Below are 22,885 nucleotides of genomic sequence, written 5' to 3'. Positions count from 1 at the left end.
AGTAGACCTACTTATTGTACCAGACCTCCGAAACAGAGTCTTATGTAGTAGCAGTCACAAAACACCAAAAATCTGTGAACTTTAATTCTTCAGAGATGAGCTGCTAAGCTTGGGGTCTGGGTCCGTATTTGGGCACCCGAGTGAGCAGCTTGGGAGCACTGGTCACTGAAGTAACTCCCTTTGGCATCACTCCAGGTGTCTTTAAGTGCAGTTGAGACATTAGTTGGGCCCAGATTTATAATTTTTTTCCCAAAGCGCTGAACACTCAGCAGCAAATATTTACTTTAGTACCAGCTGCTGGGTGTTTTCCTTGATGAAATCTGGCTTCCCTTTGGGAAAATGGAAAAAAGCCTGATGGAGAGTTCACAATCCAAGGTTTTGTTTTAAGAAACCAGATTATTCTTTTGGGAGAAGTCTACCTTCGAAATGCTGAAAAATGTGGAAACTGTAAAAGAATCTATAGATGGTGTCTTTCCCAGTGCCATCATGTTAGGGAGTGAGGTTTCCTGCTAACATCTGATAATAAATTCTTTAGTATAAGAAGTTTCATCCTTCCAGTGGATGGAGTGAGGGTTTTTCTCTTCTCCCCTCCTCCCTCAAGTTATGGAGCTATAATAGCACTAGTTTCATTTTATGTTTTATTTTTCCTGTTGCTTGCCAACTACTTACTCATAACCCATATACCTCAAGAGAACTGTAATCAGAAGACATCCAGACTAGTTACACTATTATCTTCTTAGTAATAATTCATTCTGTAAGTATAGTGTGTTCTCATGCCTGCTTTGACCAAATATAATAATTATTTTAGGCAAATATCCAAGCTAAGTGAATAGTTTGGAACAAGCAAGCTCCAATTTGTTGCTGTAAAAATCTCTGCAGAATGCCAATAAATATATTCCCTGACATTCATTTATAATGCCAGAATCTTTGCAACATTAGCTCACGCGGTTCTGCCTCCGAACTGCAAGATGGATATAATATTAGTAAGTACCCAGTCGCTCGGCTGAAGAACTATTACTTTTATTTTGTGTCATGAAAGTTCCTTTTCCTGTTTTTGTTCTTGTTCTTTTTCATTGTCAATGTTTCATTGCTAACAAAGGATAAATTCAATTGTAGATGGTATTTCTGAAAGTAAGGGCTGAGATTACAGGGTGAAAACCAGGAAATTTTTGACAATGCTTGTTAGAAGCAACGGTGCATCCTCATAGTGTAACTCCATTGATCAGTGCTACATGAACGTAAAAATGACATACTGGTAAATCAAGGATAGCTAAATAAGGGATTAAAAACACCCAAGCCCCTACAGTGCACCTTTTAGTACAGAAATATAAAGCCAACCCAGCATTCCTAAAAGTATATCCAGAGAGTTCAGCTGCTTCAGAGTAGGTTTGATCCATTGTCACATTTGTTATTTGGTCTGTGGTGCTCCAGTTTGGGTTATTTGTGAGATATTTTTAAGTGATTCATTAGTTTAGGACCTGAATTAGTCCATTGGTTTTGGCAGGTATTTGAGTCATCATAGCTGAATTTGAGTGGTGGTGTGGCCTAATCCATAAGAACTTAAGTTATTTGAAACAACAAAAAATATATATGTATATATAAATATTATATATTGCAGGTATATTAGTAAGTAAGGTATTGTGTGTTATATTTCTATAAGGGCTGTCTTATGCCCAGGAGGTGCTCAGTTTTACACTATGTGGCATGTAGTCAGAGCCCTTGCTTACTTATTTTTGCTGTGTGAATTCCTGCCATTTCCCTATCGTGGTGTTGGTTCGTGCCTAAAACCTGCTCAGAGGTTGAAAGTCAGGGAGCACTGGCACGAATGAAATGGTACTAATGAAACAGCACCGGCATGATGAATTTCACTGAATTTCACTGAATTTCTAGAGTTGGAAGGGACCATAGAGATCATCTAGTCCAACTCCCCTGCTGAAGCAGGATTGCCTAGAGCTAGAGCATGTTACTCAGGACAGCATCCAGGTGGGTTTTGAAAATCTCCAAGGAAGGGGACTCCACACCCTCCCTGGGCAGCCTGTTCCAGGGCTCTGTCACCCTCACCGTGAAGAAGTTTCTCCTCATATTTGAGTGGAACCTCTTATGTTCCAACTTGTGCCTGTTGCCCCTCGTCCTCTCGGTGGGAACCACTGAAAAGAGTCTGGCTCCCTCCTCCTTCAACCCTCCCTTGAGATACTTGTAGGCGTTGATAAGGTCTCCCCTCAGCCTTCTCTTCTCCAGACTAAAGAGTCCCAGCTCTCTCAGTCTCTCCTCATAAGGGAGATGCTCCAATCCTTGAATCATCTTTGTAGCCCTACGCTGGACTCTTTCTAGTAGTTCCCTGTCCCTCTTGAACTGGGGAGCCCAGAACTGGACACAGTACTCCAGTTGTGGCCTCACCAGTGCAGAGTAGAGGGGGAGAATGACTTCCCTTGACCTGCTGGCTACACTCTTCCCTATGCAGCCCAAGATACCATTGGCCTTCCTGGCCGCAAGAGCACACTGTTTACTCATTGTCATTTTACTGTCCACCAGGACCCCTAGATCTTTCTCTTCAGTAGTTGCCTCTAGCGGGTCCACCCCTAACCTATACTGGTACCTGACATTTTTCTTCCCCAGGTGCAGGACCCTACACTTTTCCCTGTTGAACCTCATGAGGTTCTTCTTTGCCCAGCCCTCCAGCCTGTCCAAGTCTCGCTGGATGGCAGCACAGCCCTCCGGGGTGTCAGCCACTCCTCCCAGTTTGGTATCATCAGCAAACTTGCTGAGGATACACTCTGTCCCCTCGTCCAGGTCACTGATGAATATGAAGTTGAGTGTTGTTTCTGCCCTCTGTATTGGCTCAGCCAGCAGCTGGGTGCATCAGGGCAGCGATCCTTGGATGAAGACCATGCTGGGCAAGGGAAAGAGATGGGTTCAAATATGCATCACTTGACATAAACTCTTTTGAAGCCCCACTGGAGAGGAAGGAGGACTGTGTGCTTTGTCTATGAGACTTCACCGAAACTGTTGAGCAAAGCAGTGACCCTTTACCCAGAGTAAATGAGAAATGTACAGAACCTTAAGATGCATTTTGTCTGCTTTTTTATAGGGTTACTACATCTCTCTGATTTGCAGGATTTGCACCGCACTTTAAAGCTCTCACGAGGTTGTGGACAACCTCGTATGTGCTGTGCAGTCAGGATGGATAAGAAGCCTTGGTGAAAGGGTTATGTGCTGTTCTGTATTGCCTCTGCCATCACAAATGGGCAGCTGTGCATCTGTAACTGTGGGCCAGCACAAATGCACGTGGGCAAGATCTATGAACAGAAAACAAACATGTCCGGAAATAAAAGATGTCCCTCCCTCCTCTGAATCATGAGGTTGAAGGAACCAAATATGGGACTGAGGTCGTTCGTTCAAAATCAAGACACTTTAAGTAATCAAGACACTTTTCCCCCTGTACTGGGCACTGGTGAGGCCCCATCTCGAATGCTGTGTCCAGTTTTGGGGCCCTTACCACAAAAAGACATTGAGGGGCTGGAGCAGGTCCAGAGAAGGGCAACAAAGCTGGTGAGGGGTCTGGAGAGCAAGTCTTATGAGGAGAAGCTGAGGGAGCTGGGGTTGTTCAGCCTGGAGAAAAGGAGGCTGAGGGGAGACCTTATTGCTCTCTACAACTCCCTGAAAGGAGGGTGTAGAGAGGTCGGTGTTGGTCTCTTCTCCCAGGTCACAGGCAGTAGACAAGAGGAAATGGCCTCAAGTTGCACCAGGGGAGGTTCAGGTTGGATATTAGGAAAAATTTTTACACTGAAAGGGTTATCAAGCTTTGGAATGGGCTGCCCAGGGAAGTGGTTGAGGCACCATCCCTGGAGGTATTTAAAAGACGGGTAGACATAGTGCTTAGTGACATGGGTTAGTGATGGTTTTTTATCAGTTAAGTTGATGGTTGGACTAGATGATCTTAAAAGTCCCTTCCAACCTGGGCTTGGATTCTTGTATGATTCTATGATTCTAAGTAGAGAAATTCAAGAATCCAGCATATATCCCCAGCAGTGATAAATTCCTCCATAGAAAATGTGTTCAGAGACCTGAGATCACAAAGAAATAGAAATAGGGCAGGTCCCATGATGAACTGCTTCCCTCTGCTTGCATGGTCTGCCTTGTTGGCTAACAGCGAGAGGAACATGCAGGAGAAAGAGTGGTCTTGTCGCTTTCTCAGGCCAGAGATATAGTGTCCATAAATAAATAAAAAAATGGAGAGGAAAGCCTAGACTCTCAAAATCAGATGTGTGTCTGTAACTCTGTGTATTTATTGGCAGTTTGGTGGATGTGAGTGGGATGGGCAAGGAAGAAGTTGTGGTTTGTAACTAGGCAGAGGAATTGCAAAGCCTGAGTGGGTAATTCTGAAGAAAACTTCTGAAATGGGTACCAGTGAATGAAACCAGGAATCTGTCTCACACCGTTTCATTCATGCTGTATTGAAGAAGCCAGACTTTGATCCTTCTTCTGTAAAAACCTAGGTAGGCTACCAAGAGAGCCACAGAACCAGAGAACAGTTTAGTTAAAAGGGGATCTCTGGAGGTTATCTGGTCCAGTCCCCTGTTCAAAGCAAAGCCAACTTTAGGGGCTTTGTGCAGTTGAGTTCTGAAGATACCCAAGGTTGGAGATTGCATGACTTGTTCCCATGACTGCCTCCATGGTGAAAAATATTTCTTAATACCTGATTGCTATTTCCCTTGTTGCTACTGTCAGCCACTCCTCCCAGTTTGGTATCATCAGCAAACTTGCTGAGGATACACTCTGTCCCCTCGTCCAGGTCACTGATGAATATGAAGTTGAGTGTTGTTTCTGCCCTCTGTATTGGCTCAGCCAGCAGCTGGGTGCATCAGGGCAGCGATCCTTGGATGAAGACCATGCTGGGCAAGGGAAAGAGATGGGTTCAAATATGCATCACTTGACATAAACTCTTTTGAAGCCCCACTGGAGAGGAAGGAGGACTGTGTGCTTTGTCTATGAGACTTCACCGAAACTGTTGAGCAAAGCAGTGACCCTTTACCCAGAGTAAATGAGAAATGTACAGAACCTTAAGATGCATTTTGTCTGCTTTTTTATAGGGTTACTACATCTCTCTGATTTGCAGGATTTGCACCGCACTTTAAAGCTCTCACGAGGTTGTGGACAACCTCGTATGTGCTGTGCAGTCAGGATGGATAAGAAGCCTTGGTGAAAGGGTTATGTGCTGTTCTGTATTGCCTCTGCCATCACAAATGGGCAGCTGTGCATCTGTAACTGTGGGCCAGCACAAATGCACGTGGGCAAGATCTATGAACAGAAAACAAACATGTCCGGAAATAAAAGATGTCCCTCCCTCCTCTGAATCATGAGGTTGAAGGAACCAAATATGGGACTGAGGTCGTTCGTTCAAAATCAAGACACTTTAAGTAATCAAGACACTTTTCCCCCTGTACTGGGCACTGGTGAGGCCCCATCTCGAATGCTGTGTCCAGTTTTGGGGCCCTTACCACAAAAAGACATTGAGGGGCTGGAGCAGGTCCAGAGAAGGGCAACAAAGCTGGTGAGGGGTCTGGAGAGCAAGTCTTATGAGGAGAAGCTGAGGGAGCTGGGGTTGTTCAGCCTGGAGAAAAGGAGGCTGAGGGGAGACCTTATTGCTCTCTACAACTCCCTGAAAGGAGGGTGTAGAGAGGTCGGTGTTGGTCTCTTCTCCCAGGTCACAGGCAGTAGACAAGAGGAAATGGCCTCAAGTTGCACCAGGGGAGGTTCAGGTTGGATATTAGGAAAAATTTTTACACTGAAAGGGTTATCAAGCTTTGGAATGGGCTGCCCAGGGAAGTGGTTGAGGCACCATCCCTGGAGGTATTTAAAAGACGGGTAGACATAGTGCTTAGTGACATGGGTTAGTGATGGTTTTTTATCAGTTAAGTTGATGGTTGGACTAGATGATCTTAAAAGTCCCTTCCAACCTGGGCTTGGATTCTTGTATGATTCTATGATTCTAAGTAGAGAAATTCAAGAATCCAGCATATATCCCCAGCAGTGATAAATTCCTCCATAGAAAATGTGTTCAGAGACCTGAGATCACAAAGAAATAGAAATAGGGCAGGTCCCATGATGAACTGCTTCCCTCTGCTTGCATGGTCTGCCTTGTTGGCAACAGTGAGAGGAACGTGCAGGAGAAAGAGTGGTCTTGTCACTTTCTCAGGCCAGAGATATAGTGTCCATAAATAAATAAAAAAATGGAGAGGAAAGCCTAGACTCTCAAAATCAGATGTGTGTCTGTAACTCTGTGTATTTATTGGCAGTTTGGTGGATGTGAGTGGGATGGGCAAGGAAGAAGTTGTGGTTTGTAACTAGGCAGAGGAATTGCAAAGCCTGAGTGGGTAATTCTGAAGAAAACTTCTGAAATGGGTACCAGTGAATGAAACCAGGAATCTGTCTCACACCGTTTCATTCATGCTGTATTGAAGAAGCCAGACTTTGATCCTTCTTCTGTAAAAACCTAGGTAGGCTACCAAGAGAGCCACAGAACCAGAGAACAGTTTAGTTAAAAGGGGATCTCTGGAGGTTATCTGGTCCAGTCCCCCGTTCAAAGCAAAGCCAACTTTAGGGGCTTTGTGCAGTTGAGTTCTGAAGATACCCAAGGTTGGAGATTGCATGACTTGTTCCCATGACTGCCTCCATGGTGAAAAATATTTCTTAATACCTGATTGCTATTTCCCTTGTTGCTACTTGTAACTGTCACCTTCTCCCTTTCCCTGTGCCTTTCCAAGAAAAGTCTGGCTGTCTGCCCAACATCCTCCATTATGTAGTTGTAGACAGCAATAAGGTCTCCCCTGAGCCTTTTCTTCTTAAAGCTGAGCAAACCCAGTTCCCTCAGCTTCTCCTCACGTGTCATATGCTCCATCCCTTGATAATTGTGGTGGCCTCTGCTGGACTCACTCCAGAGTGTCAAGATCTGTCTTGTACTGGGGAACCCCAAACTGGACGCCACTCCAGTCTGACAATTGCTGCATAGAGGCGAATGTTCTCCTCCCTCAACCTGCTATTGCCCTTTGCTGTGAGGGCACCCTGTAGACTAATGTTGAATTCCTTGTCCACCAGGATGCTTTCCAGCCAGTTGTTGCCAGCCTATACTGGTGTACGGGACTGTTCCATCCCAGATGTTGGACTGTGCGTTTGCTTTTGCTGAACTCCATGAGGTTTTTGTCCACCCATTTCTACAGCCCATCTAGGTCCCTCTGAATAGCAGCCTTGCTTGCCAGCGTATTGACCACTCCCCCAAATTGGTATCATCTGTATTCCCAGTCCAATGTCTTTTCTTTCTAATTGGAGCCATCTGCAAGACCGAATTGCCAGTTAGATGCTGGGATCACAGAGGGTGATGCATCTCTTCTACAACCACTGAACCCTGTTTCAGAGTGAAAATATTCTTGAGGGAGGAAAGTACTCAGTGTCAATTTAGAAAAATACAGCAATGATAGACCAACAATTTACTTACAGAAATAACCAAAAATAGGGCAATGATACCTTTTCCTCAGTTTTCCTACATTCCCTCATGACCACTTGATGTGTAGAAGTCCTTTTAGCACTTTTCTTGCCCCTGCCTTTCTGCTGTCGTGCACCTTTGTCACGGAATATCTTCTTAGGTTATATATTTCATATGTTTTTTGTTCAAGAATCTGAAGGTTTTGGGAGGAGACTGCCTCCTGGCAACCTGGGATAGCCAAGCCATTGTGTATTTGAGGTTGCCTGTGTTTGCACATCATTCTGTGATGCAGGTTTTCAGATGAAGAACACCTGTGAACATGTTTTAATCTTCTGACCATATAGATCCTGAGCAACCTTGTGATGGAGGAACTCCTGCCCAACCTTCAGACAATGATCCTGCCTAAAATGAAAGGAAAGAGGAATGACAGGAAGCGGGCCTGGTTTGGTGTAAGTACTGATACTTGCAGAGTAGTTGTTTCTCACAGCAGTTGTCCGTGTGTGCTGATTCTAATCTATGCTTCTTAATTTAATTTGGGTTTAGATTGTAGAAGAAACCTATGGCTTAGTCCAACAGCAGGTGTCAGAAGGATTAAGTACCTTGAAAGAAGAATGCAGAGATTTTGCAAAAACTCTTGAAGGAACCATTCGCTCGGACATGGATCAGATTCTGAACTCCAAAAACTTCTTAGCTGGAAAAATCAAAGGTTAGTGGAGGAGCAGTTGTGTTGTGGAGCAATTTTTTTTAATGTTTCCCATTGTGTTGCTCAAATTACCAGATGTCATCATTTTAAAATTCTCATGTGTTTTGAAAAATCCAACTGGAGACACTGATTTTCAGAAAACAAATGCTTTGAGGCTCTGCTGCCTTTGCTGGGAACTGATACCTGTGGCCGTTGTGTCTATGAGGATACCAGGTCTTCTCCAGTTGGATCTAGAGCTCACAGGTTTTGAGTATCCTGAAGCTCATTGTGCTTTCATTTTCACTTGGACATCCTCATGTAACGAAGATACAGGTTACATGAGCATTATTGTAAATGTAGTGATTTTGACCTGATGTCTAGAAATGCCCCACAGAACCGGGTTCTGGTTATGTGACAAATTCATAGGCTACCAAAGAATACTTACACCAAAGGGCTTCTTCAGTGGGTTTAAAGTAATGTGAAATAATTATAATTTTTGCCATGAATATAAAAATGAGTGTGAAAAGCAGGCAAAACATTAGTTGATGTTGCTTGAACTAGCAAATAAATAAATAGCTGGTAACTTAGGAGTAGTTTTGATAAAACTCAGGATGTTCTGTTGATATTCTCACATAACAGACTACGATGCTTTCAGTGAACTGTAGAGGACCAAGTTTGGGTAACTCCTTGTAGAATCACTGTGGACACAGTCTGTGCAAGCCTCCCAGTGTGTATGAATGCTGCCAGCTGCCCTTTCCTCCACTCTCACAGTGCCCCCAAGCTGCTAGACTTTGGTTAGGTGGGGCCTGGGAAAAGATGTTTCATTGTCACTCATCAAACTATAAACTCTCATCACTCTCATCACCCTCCTCATCTTTGTAGAGGTGTGACTCCAGGGGAAAACACGGAGGGAGGCATTTAGTTCATTGTACAGTAGATCAGATGACTTCTTTCACTGTATCTCCTAGTAGCCTAAATGCAACCGTTGTATTGTCTGGCACTCCAGCTACTGTTTCTGAGCCTGCCCAGAAGTGCTGCACAGAACTGATCCAGCCATTTCTTGCGTCCATACTGGAGGAGCTCATGGGTCCAGTGAGTTCTGGATTCACTGAAGTCCGCTCGCTTTTTGATAAAGAAGTTAATGAAATCATCCAGGATTTCCAGAATACAAATGATATCACGAAGCTAAAGGAGGTAAGACAAAAATGTAACTGCAGCCTTTTACATTAGCACAAGGCCAAGCAGTATTTGCTTTCCCAGGTGGTAGTATGTTAGTGCTTGATTTTGTCATTTAGAGTCTTGCAGTATTTGTGCAACTAATGTCAACTAATTTGTGCAACTGTCTCCCATAACATCCTCATTGGGAAACTGAGGCAGTATGGGCTGGATGAGGGGACAGTGAGGTGGATTGAGAACTGGCTGTGCGACAGGACTCAAAGGGTAATGATTAATGGAGCAGGTTCAAGTTGGAAGCCTGTAACCAGTGGAGTCCCCCAGGGGTCAATACTTGGACCCGTGCTGTTTAATATATTCATCAGTGACCTGGACGAGGGGACAGAGTGTATCCTCAGCAAGTTTGCTGATGATACCAAACTGGGAGGGGTGGCTGACACCCCGGAGGGCTGTGCTGCCATCCAGGGAGACTTGGACAGGCTGGAGGGCTGGGCAAGGAAGAACCTCATGAGGTTCAACAGGGAAAAGTGTAGGGTCCTGCACCTGGGGAAGAAAAATGTCAGGTACCAGTACAGGTTAGGGGTGGACCCGCTAGAGGCAACTACTGAAGAGAAAGATCTAGGGGTCCTGGTGGACAGTAAAATGACAATGAGTAAACAGTGTGCTCTTGCGGCCAGGAAGGCCAATGGTATCTTGGGTTGCATAGGGAAGAGTGTAGCCAGCAGGTCAAGGGAAGTCATTCTCCCCCTCTACTCTGCACTGGTGAGGCCACAACTGGAGTACTGTGTCCAGTTCTGGGCTCCCCAGTTCAAGAGGGACAGGGAACTACTGGAAAGAGTCCAGCGTAGGGCTACAAAGATGATTCAAGGATTGGAGCATCTCCCTTATGAGGAGAGACTGAGAGAGCTGGGACTCTTTAGTCTGGAGAAGAGAAGGCTGAGGGGAGACCTTATCAACGCCTACAAGTATCTCAAGGGAGGGTTGAAGGAGGAGGGAGCCAGACTCTTTTCAGTGGTTCCCACTGAGAGGACGAGGGGCAACGGGCACAAGTTGGAACATAAGAGGTTCCACTCAAATATGAGGAGAAACTTCTTCACGGTGAGGGTGACGGAGCCCTGGAACAGGCTGCCCAGGGAGGGTGTGGAGTCCCCTTCCTTGGAGATTTTCAAGACCCGCCTGGATGCTCCTGAGTAACATGCTCTAGCTCTAGGCAATCCTGCTTCAGCAGGGGAGTTGGACTAGATGATCTCTATGGTCCCTTCCAACTCTAGAAATTCAGTGAAATTCAGTGAAACTAGAGTGTAGATAACAGAATTTGCTTTAGGGCCACTGTTACATTCTCTATTAAAAATTCACCTCTGGTTGTTTTCTCTCCAAACTTGTTCTTCCTCCACTGGAACGCAGAATGTGGATCAGCTTATGAAACTACCATTCAACTCTGTGAAAATGGAGCCCTGCTATCTGAAAGTCAACCTCCTCCAGGAGCTCCTTCAAGACCTCAAGAGTCGCTTCAAGATCTATCACATTGATTTTGTGATTCAGAGGACACAGAACTTTATGCAAGAGGTACTGTAAGACCCATTTTTTTTCTCCTGGGAGAACAGGTTAGGTTTGTCCATCTAATCTGCTTCAAAGTAATCTTGATAGAAACCTGCACAAAACTCCCAGAATATCTCTCAATCAAATTAGAGATAACGAAACCTAAGAAAAACACAGCTAGAAGCTGTTTGACATTTGTATTTGTGAGGTTGCATGTTTGTGAGTCTTCTGGCAAGGCACAAAAATTTTGGATGGATCATCTCTTCCCCTGAACTTTCATGATCTGAATTCCCAGTGTCTCAACACTCAAGAAAGTTGTAACCAAATAAAATCTAGTTCATTTCCATACTCAAGGGTTGATTTTTCAGGAAGGGTCTTAAATATATTTTACCAAAATATAATGTCTCCTCCTTGGTAGTTTATTTTCTCATGAATATAAAGTGAAGCAATTAATGTTAGAAACCAGCAATTACTTGGACGCGGTGTCTCAGGATGTAGTTGCATGTATGTGCTTTAACCAGCTTCACTTCTCATGAGAATGGTTGAAGTGACTACATCATTTCAGATAAAAAATGGACTCTACCTCTTTTTTCCCTCTAGTGTGTATTGGTATAGCCTATAATTTTCCTTTGCTTTTATTTCTTCTGGATGCCTGGCCAGAAATCTATTAGGAGCTGGCCAGTAGACTTACTTTGATTGCCAGATCCCAGGCAGATTTGGCCTTGTGGCTCTACGTTGAATGCTGTGATTTTAATCCATAGTTGAGAAACTAAATAATCTGGTCGGTAATCTTGTGAAATGGAGCTATTCCAGTTTTGTGGAGGGGGGGTTATGAATATGGAAACTGAGTCTCTAGCACAGTGCTGGGATAGGGTTTTCCTAAAAGCAGCTCTTCTAAGTACAGCCATGATCAGCAGCCAAAGAATTATCAGAAATAAAATTCTGATTTCCTGTTTGGGTCTTTCAGGGGGAACCATTCCAAAATGCTGCCAAATAAAATGTCTTTCAATAAGTGAAGACTATGGGTCAAGTCAAAGAATTAGACAGAAAATATATCCCATGTAAACCAAGTGGACTTTTTTTTCTGAAGAGAACATGAGTCAAAATTTCCATAAATAAATTAAATTAAAGCGCTAGTTGTTCTAAAAATGCTGTTATTGCTTCTCTCTCTTTAAAAGGCTGGTTTTTTTCTCATAAGAATACTAAGTAGTTTCACTTCGTGTCCATGGACATTTATTTTATTAACGAGTAAGTTCCAACATGTCTATGCTTACATAGTCTTAACGTAAAAGACACATTTGGCTTAAGTCTAAATGGGATGTAGGCTGGAGCAGGATCCCTTGGCTTGGGAGCTTGGCATCCTCTAGTGGCCAATCTAAGGAAATTTGGGAGCACAGTGCTCAACGGGCATAAACAGCTTTAGTGACTTCACCAGAACTACGCCAACTTATAAGTTGCTTCAAATAAAAATTGAAGTAAAAAACGAGCTCTTTTTTTAATTAGCCTCAGACTTAACTCTACACTGATCCTGTCTTTTTCTTGTATCCGAGGTCTTGCAATGCATGAGCCTTTACTCTACAGCCTTCTGATGCACACATGAATTGAGTAAACCTCCATCTTCTCCTTTTCCATTTATAAATACAGTCTGTATAGTCCAATCCTACATTATCTGCAAGTCACAGAATGGTTAGAGTTGGAAGAGACGTTAAAGATTGTCTAAAGCCCCCTGCCATGGCCAGGGACACCTCTCACTACAGCAGGTTGCTCAAAGCCCCACTCAACCCGGCCTTGTACGGTTGCTCAAAGCCCCATCCAACCTGGCCTTGTACACTTCCAGGGAAGGGGGAACCACGACTTTCCTGGGCTGTCCAGACCTGTTCCAGTGTCTCGCCACCCTCACAATAAAGAATTTCTTTCTGCTATCTAATCTAAATCTCCCCTCTTCCAATTTAAAACCATTGCCCCTTGTCCTGTCACTACACTTCCTGACAGAGTCCCTCCCCATCTCTCCTGTAGGCATCCTTTAGGTACTGGAAGGCTGCTATAAGGTCTCCCCAGAGTCTTCTCTTCTCCAGGCTGAACCACCCCAACTCTCTCAGCCTGCCTTCTTCATAGGGGAGGTGCTGCAGGCCTCTGATCATCTTTGTGGCCCTCCTCTGGACTTGCTCCAACAGGCTATTGTTCCTATGTTGGGGGCTTCAGAGCTGGACACAGAACTCCAGGTGGGGGTCTCACGAGAACGAAACAGAGGGGCAGAATTGTGGCCCTCCTCTGGACTTGCTCCAACAGGCTATTGTTCCTATGTTGGGGGCTTCAGAGCTGGACACAGAACTCCAGGTGGGGGTCTCACGAGAGCAGAGTATAGGGGCAGAATCATCCCTCTGATCATCTTTGTGGCCCTCCTCTGGACTTGCTCCAACAGGCTATTGTTCCTATGTTGGGGGCTTCAGAGCTGGACACAGAACTCCAGGTGGGGGTCTCACGAGAACGAAACAGAGGGGCAGAATTACCTTCCTTGACCTGCTGGCCACACTTCTTTTGATGCAGCCCAGGATGGAGTTGGCTTTCCGGGCTGCCAGCATGCATTGCCAGCTCATGTTGAGCTTCTTATCCACCAACACCCCCAAGTCCTTCTCCTCCAAGCTGCTCTCAATCCATTCTCTGCCCAGCCTGTATTTGTGTTTGGGATTGCCCTGACCCACCTGCAGGACCTTGCATTTGGCCTGGTTGAACTTATGAGGTTCGCATGGGCTCACCTCTCCAGCCTGTCCAGGTCCCTCTGGATGGCATCCCTTCCCTCCAGCATGTCGACCATGCCACACAGCTTGGTGTTATCAGCAGATTTGGTGAGGCTGCACTCAATTCCACTGTCCATGTCTGCAACAAAGATGTTGAACAGCACAGGTCCCAGTGGAACACCACTCTTCACTGGTTGCCACTTGAACATCAAGCCATTGAGCCCAACTCTTCGAGTGCAGCCACCCAGCCAGTTCCTTATCCACCGTATCCATCCATCCAATCTACAAAGATGTTGAACAGCACAGGTCCCAGTGGAACACCACTCTTCACTGGTTGCCACTTGAAGATCAAGCCATTGAGCCCAACTCTTTGAGTGCAGCCATCCAGCCAGTTCCTTATCCACCGAGTGGTCCATCCATCAAGTCCACATCCCTCCAATTTAGAGACCAGGATGTCATGTGGGACAGTGTCAGATGCTTTGCACAAGTCCAGGTAGATGATGTCAGTTGGTCTTCTCTTATCCACCAACGCTGTACCCTGTCATCGAAGGCCACCAAATTTGTCAGGCGCGATTTGCCCTTAGTGAAGCCATGCGGGCTGTCACCAGTGACCTCCTTATTTTCCATGTGCATTAGCAGAGTTTCCAGGAGGATCTGTGTGACAAATTCATGCAAATATTACTAGCCAAGGAGGAATGAAAAATATGTCTCAGCCAAAAGTATGCACAAATTAATTTACAAACAACAGGGAGTCTCTATAGTATATGGCTGTCTATGTATATCATCTGGGATAGTCCCATGTGATGCAAAGGAAGACCCGGGCAGCCTCCCTGTGAATGGCCCTGTACTTCTCCAATAAGAATATAGTAAAATTTGAATGGAAACAGCTAAAAAAGGCAAAATCTCCTAAGGGGACGTAATAACTGTTTGCAGAACTGTTTTACTGAAATATCTTTTCAGAGTAGGGACTTTAATTAATGAATCTCCGGATAACCTGGAAATATGGCAATGCCAGCCCATCATAATGCTGTGAGAAATTATTGCAGTCTGTGCAGTTTTTTCTGATAATTAATTGTATTATAAGGAAAGCTACTGATTAATTACTTTTAAAAAATTATCTGCAGTATTAATGATTAAGACCATTAGAATCTGGTAGGACTCAATGGGGGTCTTCTTATTAGGGATAATGAGTTTTGTCTATGGCCTTATCATATAGAGGATCAATTATATTTCTTGTCTTTTTCACTATCAGTTTGGATGGTGACATGAGATTAAATCTATACAAGAAAGCCGTGATAGCATAATAATGATACCAAGGCTTACTTTTCATTATTTATTGCAACATTTCTATGCGTGTTAACCTTCTGAGAACTGAGATAGAGCAGAAAGATTATGGACAATATAAATTAATCTACTCTGAGTAAGTTTGCTGATATACCTGTTTGTTCAGTTACATTCGCAGACTTCCTAGTATTGACCTGCCTGTAAACTCCAGATGCAAGTTGAGGCAGTTTCATTTTCTTATTCTCTTGCATTAGGTAATCTTCTTTTTGGTTTCTCGTTCCAAAACCTGAGTATTGTGATCTAAACTAAACAAGGCTTTTCTTCCCCTGCCACTTGAAATATTTATTGATTTTAGGCCTATTATCCTTTCTCCACTTCACCTTCTCAGAAATACAATTTAAATTAATGGTTACATTTATCATGCTTCTTTACACCTGTAGGAATTTTATGTTACTGGTCTTTAACAGGTTTTTTTTAATTGTTATTTTTAGCTGATGGAAAATGCAGTTTATACTTTCGAGCAGCTGTTCTCTCCAAGTCGCCAGGCAGACTCGGCAAAAGTTGCGACAAGCATTGAGAAAGTCAAGCTGAGAGTACTGAAGGTAAATGTTGTAGCATTTGCACTGGAAGACCTTGGGTTCTGACTTTTTGGAAACTGAAAACATATTTTATGAGTATGTATCTCAGTATTGAAAGAAGATTTCTCTTACCATCCAGCTGGAAATTCTGATTTGGTGGCACTTAACAAAGCTGCTCATTTGGGGAGTAAAACCTAGTTCTGGGCAGACACCTGTAAAAGTGTCCTTTTAACTGCAGTCCTTTTAACTGCAATTAAATCAGCTGGAGATGATGCTGTGGATCTGGGTAAATAATTTTTTATTAGCTTTATGATTAGCCCACCCCTAGAATTCATTACTCTCCAAAGAGGCAGTGCATGGAGAGAGCAATCAGGGGGTTGTTTCTTGCCTAGGCAGAAAAAAATGAAGGGAAAGAGATCCCATAAACCAGATTTTAGGGATTTTTTGTAAAAACTGAAATAACCTGCATGGGAATTCAAGCCCCTGGGTGTGCCCGTGATGTGATATCCTTTGGGATTCACCTGTCATCTCTTAATTAAACCATCACAGGATAATAAGAACCAGTTTTCTTGCCTAGGCAGAAAAAAATGAAGGGAAAGAGATCCCATAAACCAGATTTTAGGGATTTTTTGTAAAAACTGAAATAACCTGCATGGGAATTCAAGCCCCTGGGTGTGCCCGTGATGTGATATCCTTTGGGATTCACCTGTCTCTTAATTAAACTGTCACAGGATAATAAGAACCAGTCCCTCTTATGAGTGATTAATAACCCCAAACACATTTAGGCTCATTTTTCTTTTTTCTGTTTTGACAGCAATATGATTATGACAGCAGCACTATCCGGAAGAAGATATTTCAAGAAGCACTGGTACAGATTACTTTGCCCACAATGCAGAAGACACTGGCTTCAACATGCAAACCAGTAGGTTTCTGTGATTAAACAACCCCCAGTAATAAAAGTGAGGGAAGAATTAACACCTTGGCAGTAAATCCTCAACTCTGCAAAGCTGTTTTCTCTTGGGGAGTCGTGCAGAATGGCTGCCTGCTCGGCCAGATGACACAAATTTGCCAGTTCATGGATTGGGTAGATGTGAAGCATAGGGAAGATTTCAGGAAATGGGGAAACTGTATATACAGCTTGCTTTCTCCAAGATAATTGCAGACCTTTGCTCATCCCCATTTCAGTTCTTCCTTAGAGATCTGAAGTCCCCTCAAACTGGACTCCTCTTGGCAGCTACAATTATAGGTTATGAACTTGTCCTTGTGTTCAGCAGCCCTTCTGCAGGCTGAAATTCAGTCCGTGGGAGAAGGCACTTTCCTCTTCAGCAGCACCAGAGGCATGGCTGTGACCACACACAACCTCTGCTGGCAATCTCCTTCAAAGCCAAATTGCTCCTGCTTGGGCAGCAGGAGCAGCGAGCAGACAGGCCATGAGCTTGCTTTTAGTGATTTTAAACAGAAGGAATTGCATCAACAATCAGGAAACGAACACACAGAGACAGTCTCTGTTGCCCTTAATCATAGGGTAGGGTAGTACTCAGCAAGTGTGGCTACCAGAGCTTCACAGAGATATTAGCAGTGTGGCTGCATCAGAGGCCAGTTGGAATGCTGCTCACCTTTGCTCAAAATAAGAGGCCAGTTGGAATGCTGCTCACCTTTGCTTAAAATAAATAGAACCATAGAATGGTTTGGGTTGGGAGGGATCTTAAAGATCATCGAGTTTCAACCCCCCTGCCCTGGGCAGGGACACCTCCCACCAGAGCAGGTTGCTCAAAGCCCCATCCAGCCTGGCCTTGAACACCTCCAGGGATGGGGCATCCACAGCTTCTCTGGGCAACCTGTCCCAGCGTCTCAGCACCCTCACAGGAAATAATTTCTTCCTAATATCTAATCTAAATATTCTGGAATACATAGTCTGTACCCTTCATGAAGCCGATGCCTATCCTCTTGCATTTTCACTGTACCTGCTGAAAGATGACTGCCCTAAGCCATTCCAGCCTCCCTGCCCTTTTGTTTCCCTTGATGCTCATCAATTCTCAGAGCTGTAGGCTCTCACCCACAGTGTGCTGCTCTTGCTGATGCTCTCCAGCTTGTTTCAGTTTCAAAAACAGGTTTAAAACCAAGTGTTTTGCCAAGTTATGCTTGTGAGTCTTTGAGTATGGATGACTAAAACTTATAACTTTCCAACATATATTTAAAATCACTGTCTTTTGCATGTCACTACTTTCTTTACTGTTCCCAAAATAATGGTGTCTTGTAGAGTGTCAGCAGTGGCTTCAAGATGTGGTGTCTAAGCAGAAGGGCAAACATTTCATCATCTTGAATATATAGAGAGAGGGTGGAGTCCCACATCACGTCTCTGTCACACAGGACAGAGCAAGCAGTGATGGTGCAAACTTCCCACAAGCCCTTTCTGTTTAATTTCCCACAAGCCTGTGGAGTTTGTGCCTCTGCAGAAATGAGCAGCCAGCTCTAGGAGCAAACGTGTGGCACAACTGACATGCCCAAGTCTTGACCTTTTACTTGAAAACCTCCAGATGTTTGTATGTAGGTGCCTCTTCTAGAAGTGGGCAGAGGTCCCTTAATTTACTTTCAACAGATCACCAAGCAGCTGCTTACTGATAATGACTCAGTTATTGTATAGCCAGCCAGTTGTGTATAAATCAGTAAGCTAAAAACGCAACACACCTATTAGAAAAACAAAACCAAACCCTCTCTCTCCTGTGCTCACTATGGATTTGCCTCCTTGGACAAACAGGGAGTAAGTCATTTCCTCACCAGCTGTTTATTTCAGAATTGTTTGTTATAGTGCAGATGGCAGTGAGCTGTTGTACTTCTAAATGTAATTGCAGTGCAAGAATACTGTTCGATAAGTGCATAATAAATTGTGAACATATAGAGTTCATTTAGTTATAGTTCAAATAGTTCACCTCGAAAGCCAGCAAGGAGCATTGCAAGATCTGCTAGGTGGCATCTCCAAGGTGCTCTGTTGAAGCAGGACTCTCAAAATCTCTCATTTCTTTATATCTGTTCCTTTCTTTTGTGTGTGCACAGGAGCTGCAGAAATACGAGCAGTTCATTTTTGCTGATTACACTAGCGTGATCCAAGTAGAGAACGTGTATGAAGAGATTTTATATCAGACACTGCTTGAAGAAACTCTGAAAGGTGAGAACATTCTTGAGGTGACAGTAACAACATTTTGGCCATTGGCTGCTGAGCTCTTGCTTCAGAGCTTCCCAGAGTCCCAACCTGGTTGTTTCAGACCCAGGTCCCACTTTTTGGCCATTGGCTGCTGAGCTCTTGCTTCAGAGCTTCCCAGAGTCCCAACCTGGTTGTTTCAGACCCAGGTCCTTCCCCAAGGACTGGTGGTTACAATGCTACGGTGTTTGGATTCAGCTCATTAAAGATGTACAGCAAGCCCTAAAATCTGAATTACGGGGCAGCTTTACTAAACCTGGGAAATTCAAAGTGATAGCTTGGCACAAGCCTGATTCTAACAAATGTAATTATGCCAACTTCATTTTGTCTTGATTCCCCGGGCCAAGGATTGAAATACGCTCTTATTTGCAAAGACTTGGTGATATTTAATGGCAGCAAAAATGTATTTCCTCAAATGAAATGTACTGCTGGATGCAGTTTTCAGTACATCACTGGTGGCAGTGCAGTACTCCCCAAGGACTGGTGGTTACAATGCTACGGTGTTTGGATTCAGCTCATTAAAGATGTACAGCAAGCCCTAAAATCTGAATTACGGGGCAGCTTTACTAAACCTGGGAAATTCAAAGTGATAGCTTGGCACAAGCCTGATTCTAACAAATGTAATTATGCCAACTTCATTTTGTCTTGATTCCCCGGGCCAAGGATTGAAATACGCTCTTATTTGCAAAGACTTGGTGATATTTAATGGCAGCAAAAATGTATTTCCTCAAATGAAATGTACTGCTGGATGCAGTTTTCAGTACATCACTGGTGGCACTGCAGTACTCCCTGCAAATCTCTCTGCTTTTGTGTCAGAAAACTAAACAATTCTTGATGGCATATGTAGATATATAAAATACTTGTATCTCTCTGGATCTGTCTGTCTGTACCCTGGATAAAAGACAAGCTTCTGTATTGCACAGTAAGTTTTATTAGCTCCTCTTTGGCACTCCTGTTCCTAAGTATCAGTATAATAATTAATGTAATAAGCACACTTTTATTCATATATTCAATACTTCTGCATTGAAACATTACCCTTGTGCATTGCGAGGCCTCTATTACAGCAATGCTTAGGTCAATATTAAAGTTCCATCAGTTACCACAGATAAAATCCCCACCCTCAAAAAAGAAATGTAAACTAAAAGCAAATTGAAAACTACCGTCATTTTTAATATCAAACACTAGAAACTCAGGAAGACACTTTTTCAATGTACCTCTTGTCAGTCTTTCCAAAACAGTTTGGTTTTTCTGTTTTATCTAGTGATAAAAGAAGCTGCCATTATGAAGAAGCACAACCTCTTTGAAGATAACTTGAATTTGCCCTGTGAAAGCGTGTCCAGTTTGACGGACCTGAAGACCCCTTCAGGATCAGCACAAACCACTCCCGCCAAGAAGCCTTCCTCCGCCCGAGCCGAGATGTCAGACACTGACACTCACAGTGACGAAACCCTCATCGTGACAGGAAAGATTTCTTGGGAGAAGGATGCTGATGATAGAAAGTCATCAGACAAAGAGGCAGTCGCTTCTGTTAATACAGCTGGTGATCAGCTGGTGGTCATTACAGATGCTGGTGAAAACCAGGAGTCCCTTTCAGCTGCCCTTACAAAACAAGAAGTTGCAGAGGGAAAAACCGTTTTGGAGAACGAAGACATGGTGAAAGCAAAGCGTGCAGTGAACACTGAGAAAGAGCTTGAGACACAAAGAGAAGGTGTGGAGGAAAAAGTAGATTCTGGGACTGAGACTGCAGTGAAAGATGTTGGAGGCAGCCCTAAAAAAGAACTTCAGGTACATGAGGGAGCGCTGGAGGAAAAGGTAACTTCTGGGAGTCGAATGGCAACAGACGCTGCATTTGTTGGTGGCACTGAAAAAGAAAGCAAATCTTGGGAAGAAGTTACTGAGATAAAGCTGACTTCCCCACATGATAATGAAGCAGAAGCAGAGATTTTAAGGAATGCTGAAAAGAAAACCAAGGTAGAAAAAGAAATCGTGGAAAAATCATCTCAGAGTGAAAATGCAGTAGGAACAGGGTTTGAAGAGGACAGTAAAAAAGAAAGCAATGACCAAGGAACTATTTCCCAAGATGAAAACACAGGGAAAGGAGGGTTTGGGGACAATCTTGAACAAGAAAGCAAGTCAGAAGAAAAGAGTTGTAAATCCCCTGATGATGTGAATGAGATAAGGAGTTTGCTAATGGTAATGGTTGAGATACCAGCCGATACTCCACCTGAGCACACAAAGGAGATTTGTGAAGCTGAGCTATTAAAGCTGCAGGAGCACAATAAAGGGAATGATGAGATGAGTGAAATGGCTGTGGCAGAAATTCAAGTGAGCCAGACAATGACCAGTGAAGATACAGCAGAATGCGCTGAGTTCAAGAAGGACGAGCCATCTTCATCTAGTTTGGGGACAGATGGTATGAATTTAGTCAGTGTGTCTGAGAGGGCCTGCAATACAGCACAAGCAGAATGGCTGGTGGAAAGCTCAGATACGCCTCAGGAGGCAAAGGCAGAGGTGGAGATGAAGCAAAGCGTTTGGTGCACAGGTGTGGGAAGCTGCCAAAGCAATAGATGTCAGCCAGAGCAACACACTGAGAATGTGTCTGAAGGTGAAATATTAGATGGGGAGGAAGGAGGAGCAGGGAATAGCCATGCCATCCCAGTGGAGGGAGGGACTGAGAGCTTTTTTTATAACCCTGCTGAAAATGCAGACACAACACAAGTGCCCATTCTGGATGCAGAAAACCCAAGAACGGGACTGCTAGACATGCCAGTTTCTTTGGTGCTGGAGCAGGGCGAGGTTAGTGCCCCACAGGGCACAGGAGATACAAAAGCTGTTGAGGGTGAAGGAAAGCCAGAGGATGAATCATCTTCACACACGGAAATAAAAAGCACAGAAGTGAATGATATTTTCGCAGAAGAAAACAGAGAAGATAGTTATGCACAGCAAAACTCTGAAGAGTAAGAAACATTTTTCAGCCCAGCCCTGCAGGATTCATTTACTCCAGTAATCCCTCTTTAATTCTGAATACTTCCTTGGGTCAGGGCTAGAGGAAATGGGCTTTGTTGTGGTATTACCAGCTCTTGCAGTGTTAGCACGGATCCCTTCCTGAGCGATGGGTGATAGGTTTCTTTTTGGTTAAAGCCCTCACTATTTAAAACCAGGTTACTGTTGGGGAACTTCATCTTTCACTTAAAATTTGCTACCTTTTATGGTTACAGAAAAAGTCTGACAATGTGACCACCGAACGCTTCAAAATCAGCTCACTCCCAACTATAAAGTTATTTTAACAACTGAACCATTCTTAGTGGTTTAGCAGGGGAGTAGCTCATTATTTTTAAATGCATGGATTTCACAAGTACTGCTATGAATCTTAGGTGGTTGGTACATACATTGTTATTCAAGGATGCTTTTAGTATTTGCATGCAGTATATGGGAAATAAATAAAACTTTTAGTAGTTAAACAGAACCAAATAGTAAATTTAGTAGGTTGCTCAAAAGCAAACTCTGCAAACTGATCACTTAATTATTTTAAAGTTTTGATGGATATTAAAGACAAGCAAGTGTTCTGATTTTTTTTTTCCTCTTATTGCTATATTTAAAATGGGGAAAATATGGGAGCAGGTTTCTCAGTCCCACTCTGCACTTCTGGGTTATTTAGCCTTCCAGAGCACTTTATGGCTATTTTATTTTGTTTTATTTTATGGAAGGGAAAGATGAGAATGTTTACAATAACTGTAACCAATGGGCAGCATCTTTCTGTTTTACTTCCCACCATAAAATATATTCACCTATATATCATACAGAATATTGAGAGTCCTGCCATTCCCATTCTTACTGAGTTAATTACCCAGTTCTGTAGGCCTTTCTAGGTGCCTAAACTATACCATAAATTGCAAAAATTGTGAAATATCATAATCATTGCATGTAATTTCTAATACACACGTTAACTGGAGCAAAAAGGAGCCAAAGGTTATTCATGTTCTTAGATTTTGGAGGGCAGAATCACATTTCAAAAGCAGTTGTTAAAATGAGACCTCTTGCCTTCATAGCCAGCATATTATTATCCATATCAAATCATGATCTATGCATAAAATTGCTTATATGCATCGTTTGCATGCACAATATAAAGACTGTGCACAGAAAAGCCTGGAAATGAAAAACAGTATTTTAATAAATTGGGCTTTAGAGATCAAGACCTCACTTTAGAGGTCG

At 43.5% G+C, this 22,885-nt stretch overlaps 1 protein-coding gene across 1 annotated transcript in view; it reads left to right on the top strand.

Annotated features, from left to right (window-relative positions):
• The window catches only part of FAM129A (family with sequence similarity 129 member A), a 75,348-nt gene extending 53,106 nt beyond the window's left edge, over window positions 1-22,242 (top strand). The window contains exons 7-14 of the mRNA XM_014949064.1: window positions 7,825-7,929; window positions 8,024-8,186; window positions 9,169-9,356; window positions 10,740-10,901; window positions 15,388-15,498; window positions 16,289-16,396; window positions 18,529-18,640; window positions 19,935-22,242. Coding sequence (XP_014804550.1) covers window positions 7,825-7,929; window positions 8,024-8,186; window positions 9,169-9,356; window positions 10,740-10,901; window positions 15,388-15,498; window positions 16,289-16,396; window positions 18,529-18,640; window positions 19,935-21,634 — 2,649 coding nt within the window. The 3' untranslated portion in view covers window positions 21,635-22,242. The remainder of the gene's footprint in view (window positions 1-7,824; window positions 7,930-8,023; window positions 8,187-9,168; window positions 9,357-10,739; window positions 10,902-15,387; window positions 15,499-16,288; window positions 16,397-18,528; window positions 18,641-19,934) is intronic.
• The last annotated feature ends 643 nt before the right edge of the window (window positions 22,243-22,885 follow it).

The sequence above is a fragment of the Calidris pugnax genome, unplaced genomic scaffold (genome assembly GCF_001431845.1).
Source record: "Calidris pugnax isolate Ruff unplaced genomic scaffold, ASM143184v1 scaffold30, whole genome shotgun sequence".
In the NCBI taxonomy this organism is placed as follows: domain Eukaryota; kingdom Metazoa; phylum Chordata; class Aves; order Charadriiformes; family Scolopacidae; genus Calidris; species Calidris pugnax.
This window is presented reverse-complemented; position numbering and strand designations above follow the sequence as displayed.